This window comes from Oratosquilla oratoria, chromosome 4 (genome assembly GCF_046742065.1).
Source record: "Oratosquilla oratoria isolate Oo_2021 chromosome 4, ASM4674206v1, whole genome shotgun sequence".
Lineage (NCBI taxonomy): Eukaryota > Metazoa > Arthropoda > Malacostraca > Stomatopoda > Squillidae > Oratosquilla > Oratosquilla oratoria.
In genome coordinates, this window is record NC_134780.1 from 70,681,674 (window position 1) to 70,704,350 (window position 22,677).

A 22,677-nucleotide genomic window follows, 5' to 3' on the forward strand; every position below is an offset into this window, starting at 1 on the left:
GGTCAAAGAAAACGCAAGCTAGACGTGAAAGAGAGTTAAGGGAAATAGAGGATAACAAAAATATCGTAGAAGTTTTACAAAGATTCCTTTTGGCAAATAATAAGACAATTGGAGCTCTCTTAGTGGAATTTGAGAGTGCTAAGGAACTAATGGAGACTTATATGAAACAACAGGAAGTTATACCTGAGGTTGCAATAACATTAAAATCAGCTGAGGGGGGAATACTAAGGAACACAAAGGTGTTTACAACTTGCCTACAGCGAAAGCTCAAGTAGGGGCTATAGTGGATTTGGACCCGTCTGTCCCTGCAAACCTACGGGTTACCATACGTTCTCCCAAAGTAGATACGAAATATGATACATTCATTCTAAGTCACACAAAATACTTTTACGATATATTCCAATATCCACTACTAATACCTCACGGAGATAAGGGTTATACGCACAATTTGAAAAGGCAAAAGAAGGTAAACGCACTGAGTTCAGCTAAGATTGATGTACCAAAGGATGGTAAAAGATTATCACCATGTATGTATTACTCAAACCTTTACATGGAAAGAAAGGATGTCTTCAATTATTTGACTAAAGGACGCATGCTTTTTCAGCAATTTGTCGTAGATAATTACGTTAAAGTAGAATCACACAGACTATGCTTTATAGCAGAGAAAGGTGTGACATATTAAAGGCGGACGTTGCGTCGGCCAAGGAAAGGGGCCAAAGAATTATAATCCCAACTTTTGTGGGCGGTCCGCGTTACATGAAACAGCGCCAGCAGGATGCATTGGCGTTTGTAACACACTAAGGGAGTCCCGATTTCTTTATTACGTTTACGATGAACCCAAAATGGGGAGAGCTGCGGGCAGCTGTCGTAGAAATGAAAAGAAATCCAAATACCGGCTGCTGCGATAGACCCGATTTGGTTAGTCGGGTGTTTAAGTTAAAAATAGAGGCTTTAATAGATGATTTTACTAAAAATCACATTTTTGGCAGAGTTAAAGCATTTCTATACAGCATTGAATGGCAAAAACGAGGTCTGCCTCACGTTCACCTTCTTTTATGGATGGAATATAGGGTAACAGCGGAATTTGTCGATGAAATCATGTGCCGAAATTCCCGATAAAGAAAAGGAACCCAGATTGTACGAGATCGTAACAACTTGCATGATTCATGGGCCTTGTATCGGCTTTGATGAAACTAACGTTTGTTGTGAGGAAAGGTTAAAGAAGAATGGTGTTTGTGGTAAAAACTTTCCAAAACCATGTCGGAATGATATATTATTTGGAAATAACGGTTATCCCTAATACAGGCGTCGTGCTCCAGGAGAGGGAGGCTTTACGTTCGAACGTAAGATCAAAGGAAAGACCATTACTGTGGATAATTCCTGGGTCGTACCCTATAATCCTTATTTATGCCTAAAATACAACGCTCACATCAACGTGGAGTGTTCGAACTCCATCAAGTGCATAGCGTACGCCACAAAGTACATAAACAAGGGGTGTGATAAGATTCTATACACCAAACATAAGGAAGGCGAGCCGGTAAACGAAGTGCGTAACTACCTCGAGGCAAGGTACATAAACGCAAACGACATTGATTGGATGACCCTTGAACATGGCCATATAGGTAGTCGCTTGATTGATTTTCTTGGTGACAATTACTTAATTCAGCATGTAAAAGAGCCCACAAGATATGGAAACTTACTCGATCTATTGATCACTAGCCGCGAAAGCATGGTAACTGATGTAGAAGTCGGTGAATCTGTTGCAAATAGCGATCACAACTTAGTTAGATTCAAACTCCTAATTTTTTTTAGAATAGATACTTATGTTTCTAAAATACCCGATTTCAGTAAAGTTCAGTTCATAGGACTACGTCAGGAGCTTCAGCTTACAGATTGGGAGGCAAAATTAAACGAAAGACCTGTAGATCAGATGTGGGAAATATTTCAAAATACGCTCACTAAGATGATTCAAACTTACATTCCTTTTAAGGACAGACGTCCCCCAAATCAGGCTCGCCCAAAGTGGCTCGACAAAGAAACTGAAAAAAGTATTGCTAAGAAGAGACAGGCTTATAAGAAATATAAGTACTCGGGTGCATCTAATGACTATGAAAGTTATGTATCAATACAGAGAGATTTAAAAAAGATAACAAGAAAAAGAAAACGGCAATACGAAATGAACATGGCTGATAAATCCAAAGAGAATCCCAAAGAATTCTATAGTTACATTGGTCCACTATTATCTGCTGACGGTCAACTTGAATATTTAAATGAAGGAATGTGTAATATCTTAAACAATTATTTTAACTCGGTATTCGTAAACGAAACACCTCAAAGTGAATTCCAAACTGAAACCTGTGAAAAGTCTGGGGTAGACTTACTCACTACGGTAAATATAACAAAAGAAAAAATTAAAAGGTGTATAGATAAACTCAAAGTTAATAAAACACCAGGGCCTGACGGTTGGCATCCAAGAATCTTAAAGGAAATGAAAAATGAGATTGTTGTTCCATTAGAAATTATTTTCAAGAAATCCATCATATTCGGAGATGTCCCAAGAGAATGGAAGCTAGCTAACGTTACCCCCATATTCAAAAAAGGTGACAACAAGAAGCCAAATAACTATAGGCCTATAAGTTTGACTTCAATCGTAGGAAAAATAATGGAAACTATCATCAGAGATGCTATCGAACATCATTTAGAAAGTAACCGTTTGATAAATGATAGCCAGCATGGTTTCAGACGGAAACGTTCTTGCGTGACTAACTTACTCGAATTCTACAACACAGTTATCTCGAATTATGACAAAAGAAACAATATAGAGTTAATATGTCTAGATATTGCAAAAGCTTTTGATACCGTCCCACACGAAAGACTACATACTAAATTAGCTTTACACGGAATAAGTGGTAGCCTATTAGGTTGGACTAGTAATTGGTTGAATGGTCGAAAACAGAGAGTTGTTTTAAATGGAAAAACTTCTAGATGAAAAATGTTACAAGTGGAGTTCCTCAGGGTTCCGTTCTTGGGCCACTTCTATTCATAGTATATATAAATGATATAGACCATGGACTAAAATCTACTGTTTCCAAATTTGCTGATGATACAAAACTGTGCGGAGTGGCAAATGATCACTCAAACCAATTAGATATTCAAGAAGATTTAGATAAATTACAGCAATGATCTGAAAAGTGGCTAATGAAATTTAACACAAATAAATGCAAGGTAATGCACATAGGTAAAAATAACAGTAAGTACGATTTCAAGTTATTTGGAAATTCGTTAACAAAAGTGGATAGTGAAAAAGATCTCGGCGTAATTATCAGTAACGACCTCAAATCATCCAAGCAGTGTATTTCAGCCTCTGAGAAAGCAAATAAGATTCTAGGACTGATTGCTCGACCTTTTGATTTCAAAAGTCCACCGCTCATTAACAAGCTATATAAATCGTTAGTTCGTCCACATTTGGAATATGCTGTTTCCGTATGGTCACCGAATCTCATTAAAGACATTGACAGACTGGAAAAAGTATAACGGCGAGCCACAAAACTGATTCCAAATATCAAAAATAAATCATACGAAAATCGACTAAAACACTTGACTCTGTTTTCCCTAAAAAAGCGTAGACTCAGAGGTGACTTGATACAGGTCTTCAAGATTCTAAAGGGAATTGACAACATCAAAAGTGACAACATTTTCACACTGAATGAGAATCAGACAAGAAACAATGGTCTCAAACTGTCCGGAAATAGATTCAATTTGGAAGTAGGTAGAAACAACTTTGCCAACCGTGTAGTTAATGAATGGAATAAACTTCCTGCACAGGTAGTGCAATGTAGTTCAGTTCGAAGCTTTAAGAATCATTTAGATAAATACCTAAGCAACATGCTGTAATGATTATAATTTATTTTATATTATTTGTTTTTGTTTTGTTATCATTTGTCTGTCTGATTCTCATTTATTATTAGTTTTAGGTCAATTTATTATTATTTACTATTTACCTGTTTGTTTATTATTTAACTATACCTATGCATTTATTTATGTATTTTATTTGTTATTTACATTATTATAGTTTTTATTTACTATTTTGTTATTATTATGATTTTTTTCGCATCCGACTTAGATATGGACCAAAAGGTCTCCTGTCGGCATGCTCCGCCTTTGTAATCCTTTGTAAGTTCCTAATCCATAGGAGCTTCCCACCGATTACTTCGCTCGATTTGCACTTGGAAAATGAGAATGAAATTTATTACAGGGAAACTGATTTGGAGCACAAGATCAGCGAACAAGTAAATCAAGATACCCAATTAACAGCATTTTTCAAGCTTTGCAAAACGAACGAGTTTGCTAAAACCCTGTATTAACCCGAAGATCCAAGTCACTTTGTGTACGATAAAGACAAGCACACGTGGCATGAGAGGATGACAAAAACTTCATCTTTGGGGCGTATGCGAGCCGTCGACACTAAGACGGTTGAATTATTCTACCTCAGAATGCTTCTGACACACAAGAAAGGTTCTACGAGTTACACAGATCTACGTACAGTAGACGGGGTCCTTTATGATACCTTTCGGGAAGCCGTAAAAGCGATGGGTTTGTTGAATGACGAGGAAACGTGGAAGAAAACTATAATTGAAACTATAAACCACACCAATGATCGATCGCAATTGCGTGCTACATATGCAAGTATGTTGGTGTTCTCTGATTTGGAAGACCAATCGGATATCTGGAAAGAAACGAGGGACTTATTTGCAAGCAATTTCTTAAGAAGTTCGGGTTTAGACGAATACAATGACGAAATCTACTTGGATGCTCTCGATGACATACAACAACAGGTTTGGAACTGTGGTGGTGGTGAGATTAGCGCTTATGGATTGCCTCCTTCAACGGGGAAAGAGAAAACCTCAAGTGCAATTAGACGCGAAAAAGCTTATAATACCGATAGATTGAAAGAAGAGGTTTCAGAAATGATTGTATTACTTAATGGAGTGTGTAAATAACAGGCGTTCTGGTGTTTTTTTCCTGAATGCCCCTGGCGGGACGGGGAAATAGTTTGTGTTGAACCTGTTATTGGTTACTGTGCGTGCAAGTAGTGAAATAGCATTAGCTGTTGCTTCCTCGGGTATTGCTGCTACAGTTTTACACGGAGGCCGAACGGCCCATAATATGTTCAAAATTCCAATAATGGAGCACAATGAAGTGAAACCGTGTAGCATTAACCCATTCAACTCCGATGACAAGATGTCTTGTCATTTTGGTCAAATAAAACAAAAAATCATAATAAAACAACAAAATGTTTGATGATCAAACAGCACCAGAAAAATATGACGTCGTCAGTCCTCCTCGAGGAGGACTGATGACGTCATATTTTTCTGGTGCTGTTTGATCATCAAACATTTTGTTGTTTTATGATGATTTTTTGTTTTATTTGACCAAATGACAAGACATCTTGTCATCGGAGTTGAATGGGTTAAGCTAAATTAGGAGCTTGCAAGACTGATTAAGATGACTTCACTTATAGTTTGGGACGAAGTGGTGATGACTAACAAAAATACAATAACTGCATTGGATTGCACTGCTAAAGACATAACGGGTAACAAACATTGTTTTATGTGTGGCATTCCGTTCGTGTGTGCGGGTGATTTTCGACAGATTTTGCCCGTCATCAGAGGCGGAGGTAATAATGAAAAGTTGAAGCGTAATATCAAGAACGCGTTTTTCTGGAAGGATTTACGGAAGTTCAAATTAGTACAAAATGTTAGATTGAAGGCTGAGGATAAAGAAAACAGGACATTCGCAGAAATTTTTTTACGGATTGGCATGGGTGAAACAGGTAGATTCAGGTTTCCAAAGAAATTTGGTATTTTGGTCAGAACAAGGGATGATGTAATCGAAAAGGTCTACGAAGAGCTCGAAGCTAACGCCAACAGCTATCTATATTTCCAAAAAAGAGCCATAATATGTCCTAGAAACAAAGACGTGGATTACATAAATGAGGTGATCTATGAAAGAATCAAAGGTGATGAACATATATACAGGAGTGAGGATAAACCGATCGGAAACGATGAAATTGAAATTCAAACTTCGGTATATAACAAAATGAATTCTCCTTCTGTTCCGTTACATGAGTTGAAACTAAAGGTAGGATGCGTTATCATGATAATGCGAAACCTATGTCCACCTAAACTTTAACGGTACCCGTATCATGGTTACGAATCTGGCAAAGAACATAATTGTCGGGAAGATTTTAGGAGAGGTGTTTAACGGTGTTCAGGTCATTATTCCAAGGATTTCCCTAACATCCAACGATACACCCGTCAACTTCTCCCGAAGACAATTCCCCGTCAAATTAAGTTTTGCTATGACAATTAATAAGTCGCAAGGGCAAACTTTTGACAAATGTGGGTTATTGTTGGATTTGTCCGATTGTTTTGCCCATGGACAGCTCTATGTGGCATGTTCAAGGGTTACAAACTGGGACTCATTAATTATCTTCCGAGGTTACCATAAGGTTAATGGTGATGTGTGGTGAAAAAATCCGGCAAACGTGGTATATAAAGAATTTTTTCGGACATGCCATCCATTAGGGAGGGAGAGTCTTTAGTGAAAGGTAACGACAGCGAACAGGTAATTCCAGAAGAGGAACCTGAATTGGGAACCGTTGAGATTCCTGCTTCAGCTTATAATATTAGTGAAGAAGCCGCGACGGCAGTGATCCTGCCTGATTAAGACTATGCCGTCGACAAATCAGAATCAGACACATCTGTCCCCTTAAGGTTTGGGAAAAGACTTTCCAAGAAAAAGAAGAACTGAAACAAGAAATATCTCAACTCCTCGAGATCATAAGGAATATTTCAAAACGGGATGCCGATGAGTACATCGAGAGTGTACCATCGAAAAAAATGAAAATAAAAGAGACCGGAGGTCCTGGAGCGAGCGAAGCGAGCGACTGAGAGCGAAGCGAGCAAGCGCCGCAGGCCAAGGCACCCACGGCGTAGCCGGTGCCTCTATCTATGTATATGAAAAATAAAGTTTTCCAGTTTTTAAAATTTCCTTGAGTTTTTATGACCACCTTCCGACACCTTCCGAAATCCAGCAAAAATGTTCCATTATGTAAGGAATCTGATCGGCTGAGGAGACAACTCATTGGCCGAGAGTGGTGACGTCACGGCAACGGAGACGACTGATTGGACGAGAACACTGACGTCACAGTAACGGAGACGATTGATTGGTCGCGAGCGAAAGGCAGGGATCTAGCGCCGCAGGCCAAGGCACCCACGGCGTAGCTGGTGCCTTGTCAAAAAAAAGAAAAAAAAAGAAAAAAAGTTATTGTCTATATATATTCCTGAACCATAGAAAAGGAATATCAAAGTTAAAAGTTGTAAGAGTATTACTTGTAAAAACAAAAATAAAAGTTAAAGCAACGAATAGTTTCTAGTCAGTATTCACCAGGGAAGAGGACTTTGAGGGATAGTATGGTAAATTTAAGGAAGATATCTAAAACAGTATATAAATGAAAGTACGTAAAGTGAATCAATTTCATTACAACTTGGAGTTGAGAAAAGGCTTGTGGTTAGATAGAATATCGAATTGGACATAAAAAGTGATGCAGAGATTAAATGCAAATGAAAATATCTTCACTGGAAGAAGGAAGGCCCTGCTGAACTGGAAATCAGCTATTGTGTTGCCAGTCTACAAGGAAAAAAACGGAGGAGCCGTTGTATCGCAGATTACTGTCCTTGAACTATATCTTATCCTAAACATGGGAAACGTGAAAGAAAAACGGGTTGATTACATACACACTACAAACACACACACATACACACACACACACACACACACACAAACATACACACACACACACACACACATAAACACACACACACACACACACACACACACACACACACACACACACAAACATACACACACACACACACACACACACACATACACACACACACACACACACACACACACACACACACACACACACACACACACACACACACACACACACACACACACACACACACACACACACACACACACACACACACACATACAAAAAAAAACACCCGCGGCACGCGATTATACCACGATGATTCTTTCTCAGGATTTGGTAAGTACGAAAGAAGGAGTTTAAGTCGAATCCTAGATACAGAGAGGAAAATCAGCAAAAAAAAAAAAAAAAAGAAAAAAAAATGGTAGGAGAATGAAATTATGGACTTAAGGAAGGAAATTGTTGTACTAATGGATTGCTTAGCGCAAGCTAACATTGAAATTTTCGACCTAAGGAAAACTAACTCGGAACTAAGAAATGAGATTAAGGAATTGAAAAATTATATAAGAGAGGTGAAGAGTGAAAATGAAAAGAAGAAAATTAATTATACTACCAATAGCGACAACTTAAAAAAGAAGTAAATAACAAATACAAGAAATAACTGGAAAAAAAAAATGAAGAGAACATAGGTGAGGAAAGTATCCAAAAGATTAAGAAATGGAAGGAAAATATAGAAAATAAATAAATTGAGTTCAAATAAATAGTCCAACAACAAATGCAGGAGAATGCAAAAGACACAATTATCCAAGTAATTAATGAAAAGGCAAATTGAGTCAGAGATGCAGTGGATAGGAAAAAATGTATTGTGGTATATGGACTAAAAGAAAACATGGTCTAGCGAGGTACATGAGAGAAAAAGAAGGAAAAGAAACAGCAATAGCAATCCTAAAAGAAATTCAGGATGAAGCCCAGGATGTAGAGAAGGACGCCGACGATGTGTATAGAATTGGTCAGTATTCTAAGGAAAAAGTCGACCCCTAAAGATAAAACTAAGATCACAAATGGTAGTAGAAGACATATTTAAAAAAAAGTAGATAAGTTGGCAAGGAGTGAACATTACAATAATATATGGATAAAAAGAGAAATGAGTAATGAGTAATTAGAAAAAGAGAAGGCTCTAAGAGATGAAGCCAAGAAAAAAACGGGAATAGAACGGAGACCGAAAGCAAGAAATTCTATTGGAAAGTAATCGACATGAGACTGAAAAATGGTACATCAGAATGGGCGAACCAAAGACAGAAAAAAGGTGGAGAAAAGAAAAGAAATAAAAGTGGCCTATACTAACATCGATGTATTAATTTCAGGACTGAATGAACTTAACGATTACCTGTTATAAGAAAAACCAGATATAATGGGAATTGTGGAGACTAAACTAAGGGGTGCAATACCACTCATCAATGTTGGATATGGACTATACAATTACTGGATTAAAAAAAGAGACAAGAAACAGGGAGGAGGAATCATTTTCTTGGCCAAGGAAAACTTGAATGTGACAAAAATTGCGGAGGGCAAAGGTAATGTAGAACTGATCCTGATAAAACTCGAAGACAAGGACATGAAAAGTAGAAAGTCTGTGGTGACTTATGTGCCCCAAAAAACAAACGCTTGGAAAGAAAACTAGCATATGAAAATGCTAGAAGATACAAGGCATTCATTAAATGAGATACTAATGGGCGGAGGTAACCTGGTAATTATAGGGGACTTTAACTGCAGAGAAATTTGTTGGGAGGACATGGCAGTGAAAGGCGGGAAAGACTTGTGGGGTAATGTACTACTGGATATGACCATGGAATATACAATGACACAGTGTGTCAGTGAAAACATCAGATACAGAAATAATGAGGAGCCGTCGAGACTAGATTTAATATTTACAACAGAACCTGAAATTGTGGACAAAATCCAATGGAAGACACCAATTGGAAAGAGTGACCATATACTTATTGAGACTGAACTAAAGGAAAAAATATACATGGAGAGAAATGAAAAGTATAGGAAAGGAAAATTTATATACAGCAAAACGGACTTTGGAAAACTAAGGAAATTCCTTCAGAAACCAAATTGGGAAATTTTTTACATGGAAGAGACAAAAGTGAAAGAGAAATGGGATATCTTGATGGAAAATTACAATGAAGAGGTGAATAGACACGTACCAAGACAGAAGCTAGAGTGTACATTAAATGCTGGTTCAACAGAAGATGCAGTGAGGGAAAAGATAGAAAGGACAGAGCTTAGAAAAGATGGAAAAAATATAGAAAACCTAGAAAATGGCAAGTATGTATAAACTATAGAAATGAGTATGTAAAAGTGCGAAGAGAGGAAAAAAAGGAGCTATGAAAAAGACATTATAGATAAATGCAAAGAGCAACTCAAGCTATTCTATCGATACGTGAACGGAAAACTTAAAAATAAACAGGAAATGATGAAACTACATCAAAGAAATATAGAATACACAGAAGATTTAGAAATGGCCGAGGTCATGAACAGTCACTTTAAGTCTGTTTTCACTAGAGAGAAAGCACAATATTGGGACGAAGGAAACGAAGTGCAATCTCCCCCCATGAGCGAGATAATAATAATACAAAAAGAAATAATGGAACATCTATCAAACCTTGAAGTCAGGAAATCACATGACCTGGACGGAATTGCAAATTGGATTCTAAAAGAATGCAAAGAAGAACTAATGGACAAAATACATAACATAATAAGTTGCTCACTTAAAGAAGGAAAAATACCAAAGACTGGGAAAATGCTAACATTATACCAATATATAAAGGAGGAAACAAGGAAGAACCAACTAACTATAGACCGGTCTCACTATCAAGCACTAAAGCCAAAATTTGTGAGAAAATCATCAACAATAGATGGGTTAAACGCCTGGAAGAAAATAGTATAATAAACCTAAGACCATTTGAGTTCAGATAAGGACATAATGTACCACAAACTTAATATATTTTTACTCAATATTAATAGACATAGTGCAAGAAAGGAATAAATGGGCTGATTATGCCTTCCTGGACTTACATATAGCTTTCGACAAGGTACCACACAAAAAAAAAAAATTAAATAGAAAACTGGAACATATAGGAGGGATACAAGGGAACCTACTAAAATGGATGGAGGACTTCCTGATTGGTAGAAAGAAAAGAGTAGCACTCAGAGAAAAATATTCAGGTTGGAAAGAGGCGATCAGTGGAGTTCCGCAAGGATTTGTATTGGCTCTAATAATGTTTGCTATCTATGTGAATGACATGAATGATGATGTGCAATGTTACATGAGCTTCTTTGCAGACTACGCTAAATTGTTAAGGAAAGTAAAAACTGAAATCGATTGCGAATCACTACAGGAAGACCTGAATAAGGTATGGAACTGGAGTCAGAAATGGGAAGTGGACTTCAACATTAAGAAGTGTAGCATAATGGAGTTTGGAAAAAGTAAAAATAGAATATCAGGACAATATAAAGTTGGAACTAAGGAGGTAAAGAAAGTGGGATCTGAAAAACATTTGGGAGTAATTATCTCAAACGACTTGTCCTATGATAAACAGATAAACAAAATTGTTGGAGAATCCTATAAATTACTAAGATCAATAAAAGTCTCATTTGCATATTTGGATGAAGAAATGATTAAAAAAATATGGGTCATACTGATAAGGCCTAGACTAGAATATGCGGTGACATTGTGGTCACCCAGTACCAAAAACAATATAAAGAAAATAGAAAGATTCCAGAGAGCAGCCACAAAAATGGCCCCTTCACTTACAAACTTGCCATATGAGGAGAGACTGGCTAAACTGGAGTTACCGACTCTGAGGCAAAGAAGAGAGAGAGGCGACCTTCTGACCATCTACAAAATCATGAACGGCACAGAAATACTCGAGAGGACCTGTTAAACTGGGACAAGAGAAACACAAGAGGACATGGAAGGAAAATAAAAAACATAGCTATAGAAGAGATCTGAAGAAAATAAGTTTTCCACATAGAGTGGTGGACACTTGGAACAAACTGGACAAAAAAATAGCGTTCGCAATAACCATTTATGAATTTAAAAGCAAACTAGACACTGCGAGATACAAAGGCGGGACACCATGAGCGTAGTTTCCATTCCCGCAAAATACAACTAGGTAAATACGAGGTCAACACACACACACACACACACACACACACACACACACACACACACACACACACACACACACACACACACACACACACACACACACACACACACAAACCCAAACACACACACACACAAACCCAAACACACACACATACTAACACACAAATACACATACACACACACACAAACAAACACAAACACACACATATATGAGCTCTGAGCTCTCTTTCGGGAAGGAAATAGTTGTCGACCACAAGTCCAACACGTGATCCAAGACCATGATGATTCTCTCTCTCTCTCTCTCTCTCTCTCTCTCTCTCTCTCTCTCTCTCTCTCTCTCTCTCTCTCTCTCTCTCTCTCTCTCTCTCTCTCTCTCTCTCTCTCTCTCTCTCTCTCTCTCTCTCTCTCTCTCTCTCTTTCTCCCTCTCTCTCTCTCTCTCTCACACACACACACACACACACACACACACACACACACACACACACACACACACACACACACACACACACACACACACACACACACACACACACACACACACACACACACACACACACACACACACACACACGTGGTGATGTGGTAGAGTTCCCGGCCGCCATCACGACGGTCCGGGTTCGAATCCCGTTCAGGGCTGAAATAATTTCAGTATCGCGGTGCTGCGAGTCGCTACTCCAACTCTCGTGGGCGGGAAGTTGGGTGTGTGTCTGTGTGTGTGCGTGTTAGGTCACATCATTACCCATAGATCGATCATATATGAGTTCTGAGCTTTCTTCCGAGAGGTTAATAGGTGTCGATCACGAGCCCAACATGTGATCCAAGACCATGGTGAATCTCTCTCTCTCTCTCTCTTTCTCTCTCTCTCTCTCTCTCCCTCCTCTCTCTCTCTCTCTCTCTCTCTCTCTCACACACACACACACACACACACACACACACACACACACACACACACACACACACACACACACACACACACACACACACACACAGACACACACACACACACACACACACACACACACACACACACACACACACACACACACACACACACACACACACACAAACATACATACACACGTATTACACAAACAACATACATAGTACACACACAATACATGCACAACTATGTGCAGACTATACTTACATCACACTCACGGGATCTAAGCAAACTTGTATATTTTTGTTGTTGTTTTTATCGTATTAAATCAAATAGAAACCGACCATATATAATGGGAGTGTGGGAATTTTAGGTGTGTGACACTATCTTAGTTGAATTAGCTTTCTGATATTAATGCCTCAGCCTCGTTGCAAATCATGTGACAATCACGTTCCCCAATACTAATTGCACTGTATAAATATGACGTTCTGCCTGATGCTTCTTTTTATTTTTTCGTACACGGCATTTACTTTGTAGAATTGAGAATCATGTATAAAATGTCACAAAACAGAAGCAAATGCTAAATGTCTATAATGGAAACACGTAAGTGCTTCAGTATTATTATTATTTTTTTTTTTTTGCACAATTGCACCAGAACGATACTTGGGAGGGGGGGGGGGCATCGTGCAGACTGGTTAATTACTACTCTTTGGTAGTAACTCTTTGCCTCCACGCCCCTTTGAGTAGTCAGCCCTTGCTTCCCACCCTACTACTTCTTCAAATAAAAAACGAATAAATCAATTAAAGATCAAAAGAAAAATAACTAAATAATAAGCGTTTGTACTCGTATGATCCTTTCATTCCATGTATACTCGAACCAACTTCTGGATTTTTTTTTTTTTTCTCTTGAGTACCCCCACCTCACCAGATAACACTGACATAAGTGAAACAGCTGACAACGACATGTGAGACATTCCTTGTCACCTGTGCTGTCCCTGCACTTGTAATGTCCTCTATTTTCTTATTCTTCTTCACAGTACCTGGACGTAATTTCTTCAACTGTCCTATACACTCTTGGGGATAAGTGAATGCATTGTTTACACATTCTATTCTTAGACTATAATCCGGAATGAAAACTTCTCTGGAAAATGTAACAGAAAGCGTTTCTGGTATAAGGGATTTTCAATAGTTCAGAATGTTTTGTTTCGAATATTAAGAGCAATTTTATTTTAGATTCCCAAACAAGAGAACCTGTAAACACAGCAAGATGCTCATGAAAGTTTTATTTAATAATTCAACCCGTTTTTTATCCCTTCTTAATGTCATCTACAACAGCCAACGCACAAGAGCTCAGCTGGTCGTCACCATGCCATGACGTCACGACCACTCCTTTATAAATCTAATTTCCATTTCCACCCCTAATCCTCTTACATTCCCTTCTTTCATCGTTTCTAATCCCTTTATTATCCTCCAGATCCTTTTCATAGCCTGATCCCATCCCATATCACTACATCTCACATAATGTCGAGATAAACATCTTGGGGGGAATCTGTGCGAGGTCGCGAGATTATTACCTGTAATTAGCCAGCGTTACCCGTAATTACTTTTACCTGCCCCCAATGGATTTACCTGATTATGACCAAAAAAGACGAATAGTCAGACTCCGGCTCCCTACTATTTCTAATTACTACTTTCTTTGGCCAAGAAAAACTACAGAGAAAAAAAAAAGTAATTTGAAACGGCATAATCATTTTTCTCAGCTGCCCTCATGCCAAATATCAAACTTCTAGTATATTATTAGAGGAATAGGATATCAAGTGAAAAATGCTTACCTGCTTATAGTATCTAATTACAAAGAACCTAAATATTTGTGATCAAGAATGTCTTTTCCAACCAATTTCTATTACATTGTTACAGGAATAAATCGACAAGTGACAAATGGTTACTTACTTGTAGTAACCAATTACGATTCTGCTACGAACCTGAGCATTCGTGACAGACTGTACTTGTTCGTGCCCAATGCACATGCGCTTATACAGACTCCGACCAGGGAGGCTATAATTTAGTCCGACAGGGCTATATCGATTTCAGACTCCAAAGAAAAGCTTCCTCGTTTCAGTTTCCTGCTCACGCGGTGGGCCTCACGGGGGATTGGGGAATCAACGTCACATTAGGCCTACAATGAGCCAATAGGCATAGGTTGGGAACCAGATGCTCTGCTCCCATTAATTACATTGGATAACCTTATTTAAGAAAAAAAGGTATCAAGATATTTTTTGTTTCTCTTCCACCTGACAAGAGAGACTTCTTTGGCATGGGGTATCTAATTGTAGCGGGGAAAGAGTGAGGCGATAGACCAATAATTTTTTCTTTCCTTTTAGTTTTTTTTTTTTTTTTAGACTAAAACCAAAACCTGAATTCACAAGATGAGTTTAAAAAAAAAACGGATATAAAAGCAAATAGATTCGAATATATTATGAAAAGACGTAGGAAATTTTCCCATCAATTTAAGTTAATCTCAAAGTACACTAATGAAGGAGACCAATCTCATCTATACCATATCTAAAGTGATGATAAGGTTGATCTAGGAAGAATCAGAACACACGTGCCTATCTTGCCAAAATAACATGGATTAAAAAAAAGCCAACTTTCGTAGCCCTCATCCAGAAATTATTAGAAGGCGTTAACAAAAATGTACCACCCGAGAGAGCAGGTGGGAGAAGATATAAATAAAGATCCGAGACAATCTCAGACACACCCTGTTTGGAAAGATCATGGAAATTGAAATGCACAACAATGGCAAGAAAGGGTTGACATACATCTTAGTTGGCAGGAAATGCAGGGTATCTTAGAACAACGAATTATCGGGGCCCAAAAGACTGTACAACGGCGTCTCCCATTGAAAAATACTATCCCTATCGTTATTTAACTCTTTCATACTTGGCACCTCCATCACAAATTCGGAGCACACATCAAAGCTTTCACATATGAAGATGACCCAACAACCGCATCCCGGCACCACAGATATAAGATAACATACAAAAATACACAAATCTACATCAGTAAGCAAGACTTATGACTGTCATAAAACAAACTATCTGTATCCCGTCAGAAGCCCTCAATAACGCTGCTCATCCCTGACTACAGTGAATATAAGAAACATCCAACCTCTTCAAATTACATGGTTAACCTCTCCCACATGAGCGAAATCATAAAGTATTTGGACTGATAAACACAGACCTTTATATTACACATTAAAAACCTTACCATGAAATCAAATAAGAAAGTGATCATACAGTAACAGACGTATGATTCGGACGTCAGCAAGAATGTATCAGTGCATAAAACAACTCATGAGAACCACGTTTGTACATGTATCCACAGTAATTCAACGTAAGAATTAATTTTTACAAACAACACAGAACAGGGCACTAAGAATTATAACTGGGCACACTAAAGCATCAATACAATGTCAACTTTTATCCATTTCTTCGTGTTTATTAATTTCTTTGTTTGAATATTTATTCCTAGTATCTGACCTAATTATGGAACAAAAGGTCTCCTGTTGGTTGGTACTTACTTCGTAAACTTTGTCTACATTCAGAAACCAAAATCCCTCTCATAGAGTGACACTTAAGAATGCAAGACTCCTCGATCTCACTATCGTCATACGAGCTTAACCCACCGAATGCAACCCCAAAAAATCCTAGCAGTTGATCATACCTCCATACAAAAAACATAATATATACACTCAGATCACAAAACAAGCCATCCAAGGCTACCAAATACCAAATTCAACCAGAAACAATCCCAGTTGAAAAAACATATATGATAATAATAATGAAAAAAAAAATAAGATCGGATAAACAAATATGCGTATACAAAATCAACCAGTAACCACTCTACCTATGTTAGGCCAATTATGTATAAACCAAAAGTTCGGTAAACAAGAATACTCCCATTCGTCCTCCGCAATAATAACCACAGACATTCTCTGGATTTACGACATTCGGTTTTAGGTGCGAAGTCTCTAAGTCATAACCAAAAATAAGCCTACGAGGGAAGGTCTGCCGTACCTGGCTGGTTCCCTGGGGCTTGGGAGAGGATGCGGCAACGGAAATTTCCATTCCTGGATAATAATGCCTTTTTATTAGTGCATGTCAAATTAAATTCGACTAAACAATATCGAACTTCAGACACTTCTGAAGCAAACCCAAGAGCCATTCATTCTAGCTGCACCTACTCTCTCTCTCTCTCTCTCTCTCTCTCTCTCTCTCTCTCTCTCTCTCTCTCTCTCTCTCTCTCTCTCTCTCTCTCTCTCTCTCTCTCTCTCTCTCTCTCTCTCTCTCTCTCTCTCTCTCTCTCTCTCTCTCTCTCTCTCTCTCTCTCTCTCTCTCTCTCTCCTCTCCTCTCTCTCCTCTCTCTCCTCTCTCTCCTCTCTCTCCTCTCTCTCCTCTCTCTCTCTCTCTCTCTCTCTCTCTCTCTCTCTCTCTCTCTCTCTCTCTCTCTCTCTCTCTCTCTCTCTCTCTCTCTCTCTCTCTCTCTCTCTCTCTCTCTCTCTCCTAAGATTCTTCCAGAGATCTCTAACCCCCATCCCTAATTTTTTTCATATCTAAAGAGATAATCTATGCTGAGTTTGTCTTTTCATACATATCTCCTCCTGTAGACTCTTACAAGACCGATTTTTTCCTATCTCCGGGAACCTGATTAAGTTGGGCGATGTCAAAGAAATCAGGAAGATACGGCTGTTGACAGCACAAGGGAATCAAATGGAATTATCTGGTATTCTTGTTCTCCTTTTCAAATCTGTATATGTTTTGTATGCGTGGGTTTTCGAGAACGACATGTCAGAGGAATGAAATACAATGTATCTCCTGTTGCTGTTGCATGAATACAACTTTGTTCGCAAGAATCACTTTAATTATAAGGGAACTACTTCTCATAGAAATATGTCAAATATTCAACAACAAAAGATATGTTTCTGTAGTTCAAAATCTTTGCACACTTTTCAATGCTAATTTATTTAATCGTAATTTACTTAATGAAAATCAACACTTGTAATGGAGTTATACAGGCAAAGCAAGTTAATGAACTTTTCGGTTCATAACAAGGCTAGATACGGAAGAAATAGTGTTAGAAAAAGGACAGTTTATTCCTGAGGTTAATCCAAATGAATTTTGGCTTGACAAGAAAAGGAGTGCGTAAGCAGCGTCAAGGATGAAAACATTCTTATCATTTTTCTCTCAAGCGAACAGGTCAACATAGCCATGTCAGTTTATTCTACTGATTTTGATCTGGACAGGGGTCGATCCTGAGATAGAGTTCAAAACTTGGATATTCTCTTCCGGCTAATTCCGGCGGATTAATGTCAGTTGAGGGACAGCCCCCGGAATGACAGTTTATGGCAAATCTTGAATTTTTATTCTTGTAACTCCTCAGACCAATGGAAATACGATATCATTGTTGCTGTTGTGGCATCAATGCAATTTTACAAAATAAAAATTCATTATAAGGAATCTGCTGTAAACAAAATACACTCAACACTTAACTATGGAAATGTATTTGCATAATTCCTACTTGTCATGGGCGAGAGTCGGGTGTGCGCAATGGTACATTTTCGTCTCTTATTGTGGAGACAAAATGTCATGGTTATCATTTTATCAATGTAATTCATTCATGTTCTTCAAGCGTAATGCTGTAACCCAGAAATAGTAGAGATCATTCTCTCTCTCTCTCTCTCTCTCTCTCTCTCTCTCTCTCTCTCTCTCTCTCTCTCTCTCTCTCTCTCTCTCTCTCTCTCTCTCTCTCTCTCCCTCTCTTCCTTGCAGATCATTCAATTTTATTCAACTGAGGGAATCCCCCAACCCCCCTCAACCACCCCAGATCCCACTTAAAGGTACCATGTGGCTAGTGAGGTCTAGAAACTACTAACAATTGTCATTTCAATACATAATGAAATATTTGTGCCATTTATAGAAATGCTCAAGAGCTATTGATGGCAACAAAATTAATTGTATTTTAAACCTGCAGTGTTGGTCGTCATGACTATATGACAGAACTATTGCATTTTATTAATGTTGTTAGTGAAAACCATTCACATGACATACCTTTAAGTATCTGAATCCAAAAGGAAAAGTGTGTTTTTATATCTTGCTCTCCTGGTTATATTTATTTGAATCATATGAATTCAATATGCATCAGTAATCTTAAATATAAAGTGATTTAGAATGTATATCATGATTGTATGAATATTCTACAAAATGTCCGATTTAATAACTCGTGTAAAGGATGTTTTTCCTGGAAAATTCTGTTATACAGAACAGGTTTGGAAATCAAAGCGATCTTTACCTTTGTGTGCCGCTGTAACGCGGTCGGTATCGACTCAGCTCATGAGTACAAGGTCGCTTCGGCCCACAATTAATACTAGTGACTCTAACTTACTCTAGATGTTCGAGTACAAGGGACATGAACGGTTTCGTCCACAGCTTTTGAGCCTAAGTTCCCCACCACATATTAGTATAAAGAATGTCAAGAGAGTATATTTCTATGTCTACCCAAGAATTTCCCCTATTAATTTCTGAAATAGCCCAAATTATAGATAAGAAGAAAAGTCTTCGATAATATAGCCTTGCAGCAGTGGTATCTGACGAAAAAAAAAATCTTGTGTATGAAAAAACAGATTTGTTTACATGTGCAACAACGCGCTCTTCCTATGACTTATAATAATCTAATGACCATTTGAATACCAGTGCATGTCAACAATGTCGAAGAACTTATCTTCCCGATATGGAATAGATCCCGCGTGAAGCCGTGGATAGTGTTCTTGCCTCCAACGCAGAAGATCAGGTGTGAAACCCTGTAAGTTCTAGGCGGTTGTTCAAGTCGCTTTTCGTAATTTCTCAACCGAATTTCTGGGTTATTACCAAATTAGACTCCATTCACATCTACAACCGTTACAGTGTTTGACAATTCACATGCACTTTACACCATCCATACAAGCTTACTAAGTCCAATTAAGCCACATGATGAGGCTCCGGGGATAGGCCGGTGAACCTGCAGTACACCCTTAAACAATTTCATAAACACTTATACAACTATGTTAGTATGCTACACCTATGTTTACACACCAACCCATATGTAGACATACACTATGTACACAAACAAATATAGAGACCTGCGTCTATTTAGAACACCCAACTAGACCTCACGTCACCCTCCTTCTAGAAAAAAATGCCATGAAATCATTATTTGACTTTCCAAGAATTTATAAGTAAATATTATTAATTTATTGGCCTGAATCCAAAATATTGTCAGATTAAAATCTTATATGCACACGTCATCACGTTTCGTTAGGTATAGTTGGTCAAATGAATCGCTGATACTATTGTGGACATACGAACGTGTCCCATGATATATGGGAACAAAACAGATATGTTTTTCATTTTTGAGTATTGAAAATAATTCCATATACAGTAGTTTCCTTATAATCAAATTAATTGAAAAGAACATTGCTCAAAAACAAAAAGTATAATATTTTATTATAGTTCTGATATGTTTAAAATCTGAGTGTCCACAAAAGTATCTGTGGCTAATTAATATTGTTTTCGCTCCCCATATGGATAAACAATGAAGAGGTGATTGACCGTGAGACCACCAAACACTCGCTCCGAGCCATCATGAAGACAGGGAGAGCGAGGAAGAAGAATGTCGACGACCTTTTCCCACAGTGGGGTATATCTTTCGTTCAGTTGGGCTTCGGTTAGTTTTCGGTTAAGTTTCGGTCACGTGTTGGTCATATCTCGGTCGTGAAAGCTTAAATTGAATATGAGGAAAATCTTATTCAGAATCGAGCTACTAAACCAAAATTATTTCACTCCTACATTAGGAATAGAAAACATGACAGACCTAGAGTTGGTCCCCTGATGGTTAATGGTAAACTATCTGAAGGCCCCATCACTATAGCTAATGCATTTGCTGAAGCTTTTTCCTCTGTTTTTGTTGTTGAGTCATCCTTGAACCCTTTTCCCCATCAGGAGTGTCACAGCAAGCTCTCTTCCGTTCAGTTTCACCCAAAAGATGTTGAGTCTCACCTGAAATCTCTTGATGTTGATAGTACCATGGGACCTGACAATCTTTATTCTCGTCTTCTAAAGGAATGCGCATTAGAGTTGGCCTATCTCTTATCCATCATTTTCAATAAGTCTATGGCATCAGGTTCCTTACCTCAATCTTGGAAAATGTCCCACGTTTGTCCTATTTATAAGAAAGGTTCTCGTAGTGATCCCCTAAACTATCGGCCTATCAGTCTTAATCCTATTCCCTGTAAGACAATGGAACGTATGATCTGTAAATCTCTTTTTGGATTCATTAAAGACCATCTGTTATTTGATGAATCTCAATTTGGTTTTAGGCCAAACCGTTGTCACTGATCACCTTTTACTTACGTACGACTATATTACTGACAGATATGATCAAGGTCAAGTAGTTGATTTAATCCTTTTTGACTTTGCAAAGGCCTTTGACCGTGTACATCATCAGACCCTTATTGATAAGCTAGTAGCTATTGGCATTTTGGGCAACCTATTACAATGGATCACTAGTTTTCTTCTCGGCCGATCAATGAAAGTCACAATAAATGGTCATGTCAGTAATTCTAAGCCAGTTTTAAATGGAGTTCCCCAAGGCTCGGTTCTGGGGCCAATGTTATTCCTAATTTACATTAATTATACCTGCTCTCAGATTCAGTGCAACTACAAAATATTTGCTGACGATCTTAAGTTATACCAGCCTTCATCATCAACATCTGATTGTACTCAATCTCTTCCAGGCATGCAGGATAATATAGACTTGTTGGCAGCTACTGTCGCATCTTGGGGGTTGAGGATTTCCGCCGGTAAATGTGTCCACCTCCGCATTGCTAGACAGCGCTGAGCCCAGGATGACGATCTCATCACTCCTATCTACACTCTTAATGGCAGTCCTATCACACAGAGCTTCTCACATAAGGATTTAGGAATTATAGTTGATAGGAAATTGAAGTTTCATGAACATATAAGAAGTACAGCTGCCAAAGCTGGGGGATGTTGCCACTAATCTCTTGAAATCTACAGTCACCCGCTTGGCCAAATTCATGTCTTCTTTTTTCATCTCTGATATTCGACCTATCTTGGACTTTGCTTCTCCTATATGGAATCTGGGGTATTTGGGCCAAAGCAATCTATTGGAGTCTGCACAACGCAGATGGACAAAACAGATTACAGGATTATCTGATCTTCCCTATATTGATAGGCTGTGAAAGACAGGTTGTTGTGACAAGATCTTATATACTGTTACCACATCTTTCATGATCTTTCCATCATCTCTCCTAATGACATCTTCACCTTGTTTCCTGATGTTGGCACTAGAGGCCATAGGTTTAAGATACAAATGCAACATTCTCATTTGAAGGTTCGTAGGCGATTCTTCTCTTGTCGAATTATCCAGAAGTGGAATTCATTGCCCTTAAATATTGTTGGTGCTCCTAGCCTCCGTGTTCAAGTCCAGATTGAAGTCCTTTTTAGGTGAAGAATTGTTCTCATTCTAATCTTTTATCCCAGTATGTATGTTTGGATAGATTTAAATGAGTGCATAGATGGTTTAGGGAGAAGTGTAAATGTAATAGTACTGGGAGACCTTAATGCTAGGGTAGGAAAGGATCCAATTGATGGAGTGGTTGGGAAATGTGGAGTTCCAGGAAAAAATCGTAGTGGAGAGTTGATGGTGGAAATGTGTCTAGAAAGAGAGTTGATGATGGCAAATACAGTGTTTCGGAAGAAAGTCAAGCATAAGTACACATG

At 38.3% G+C, this 22,677-nt stretch overlaps 3 protein-coding genes across 3 annotated transcripts; all 3 read left to right on the forward strand.

The window, feature by feature from the left end:
* The first annotated feature begins 5,505 nt into the window (after nt 1-5,505).
* Nucleotides 5,506-6,192, forward strand: LOC143024546 (uncharacterized). Its single transcript, XM_076183357.1, has one exon. It carries the CDS (start codon nt 5,506-5,508, stop codon nt 6,190-6,192), a length of 687 nt encoding a protein of 228 aa, XP_076039472.1.
* A 13-nt stretch (nt 6,193-6,205) lies between these two features.
* On the forward strand, nt 6,206-6,532 carry LOC143024547 (ATP-dependent DNA helicase Pif1-like). The gene has a single exon (XM_076183358.1). It carries the CDS (start codon nt 6,206-6,208, stop codon nt 6,530-6,532), a length of 327 nt encoding a protein of 108 aa, XP_076039473.1.
* A 12,755-nt stretch (nt 6,533-19,287) lies between these two features.
* LOC143024548 (uncharacterized) lies at nt 19,288-21,772 on the forward strand. The gene is made up of 5 exons (XM_076183359.1): nt 19,288-19,377; nt 19,637-19,687; nt 20,875-21,055; nt 21,252-21,484; nt 21,581-21,772. The coding sequence occupies exons 1-5, from the start codon at nt 19,288-19,290 to the stop codon at nt 21,770-21,772; spliced, it is 747 nt and encodes a 248-aa protein (XP_076039474.1).
* Nucleotides 21,773-22,677: the final 905 nt, after the last annotated feature.

Coding starts and splice junctions, on each gene's coding strand:
- LOC143024546 (XM_076183357.1), top strand. CDS start 5,506: ATGACTTCACTTATAGTTTGGGACGAAGTGGTGATGACTAACAAAAAT.
- LOC143024547 (XM_076183358.1), top strand. CDS start 6,206: ATGGTTACGAATCTGGCAAAGAACATAATTGTCGGGAAGATTTTAGGA.
- LOC143024548 (XM_076183359.1), top strand. CDS start 19,288: ATGTTCGAGTACAAGGGACATGAACGGTTTCGTCCACAGCTTTTGAGC. Junction 19,688..20,874: donor CCTCCAACGCAGAAGATCAG/GTGTGAAACCCT, acceptor TTTCCCCATCAG/GAGTGTCACAGCAAGCTCTC. Junction 21,056..21,251: donor CAATAAGTCTATGGCATCAG/GTTCCTTACCTC, acceptor ATTTGGTTTTAG/GCCAAACCGTTGTCACTGAT.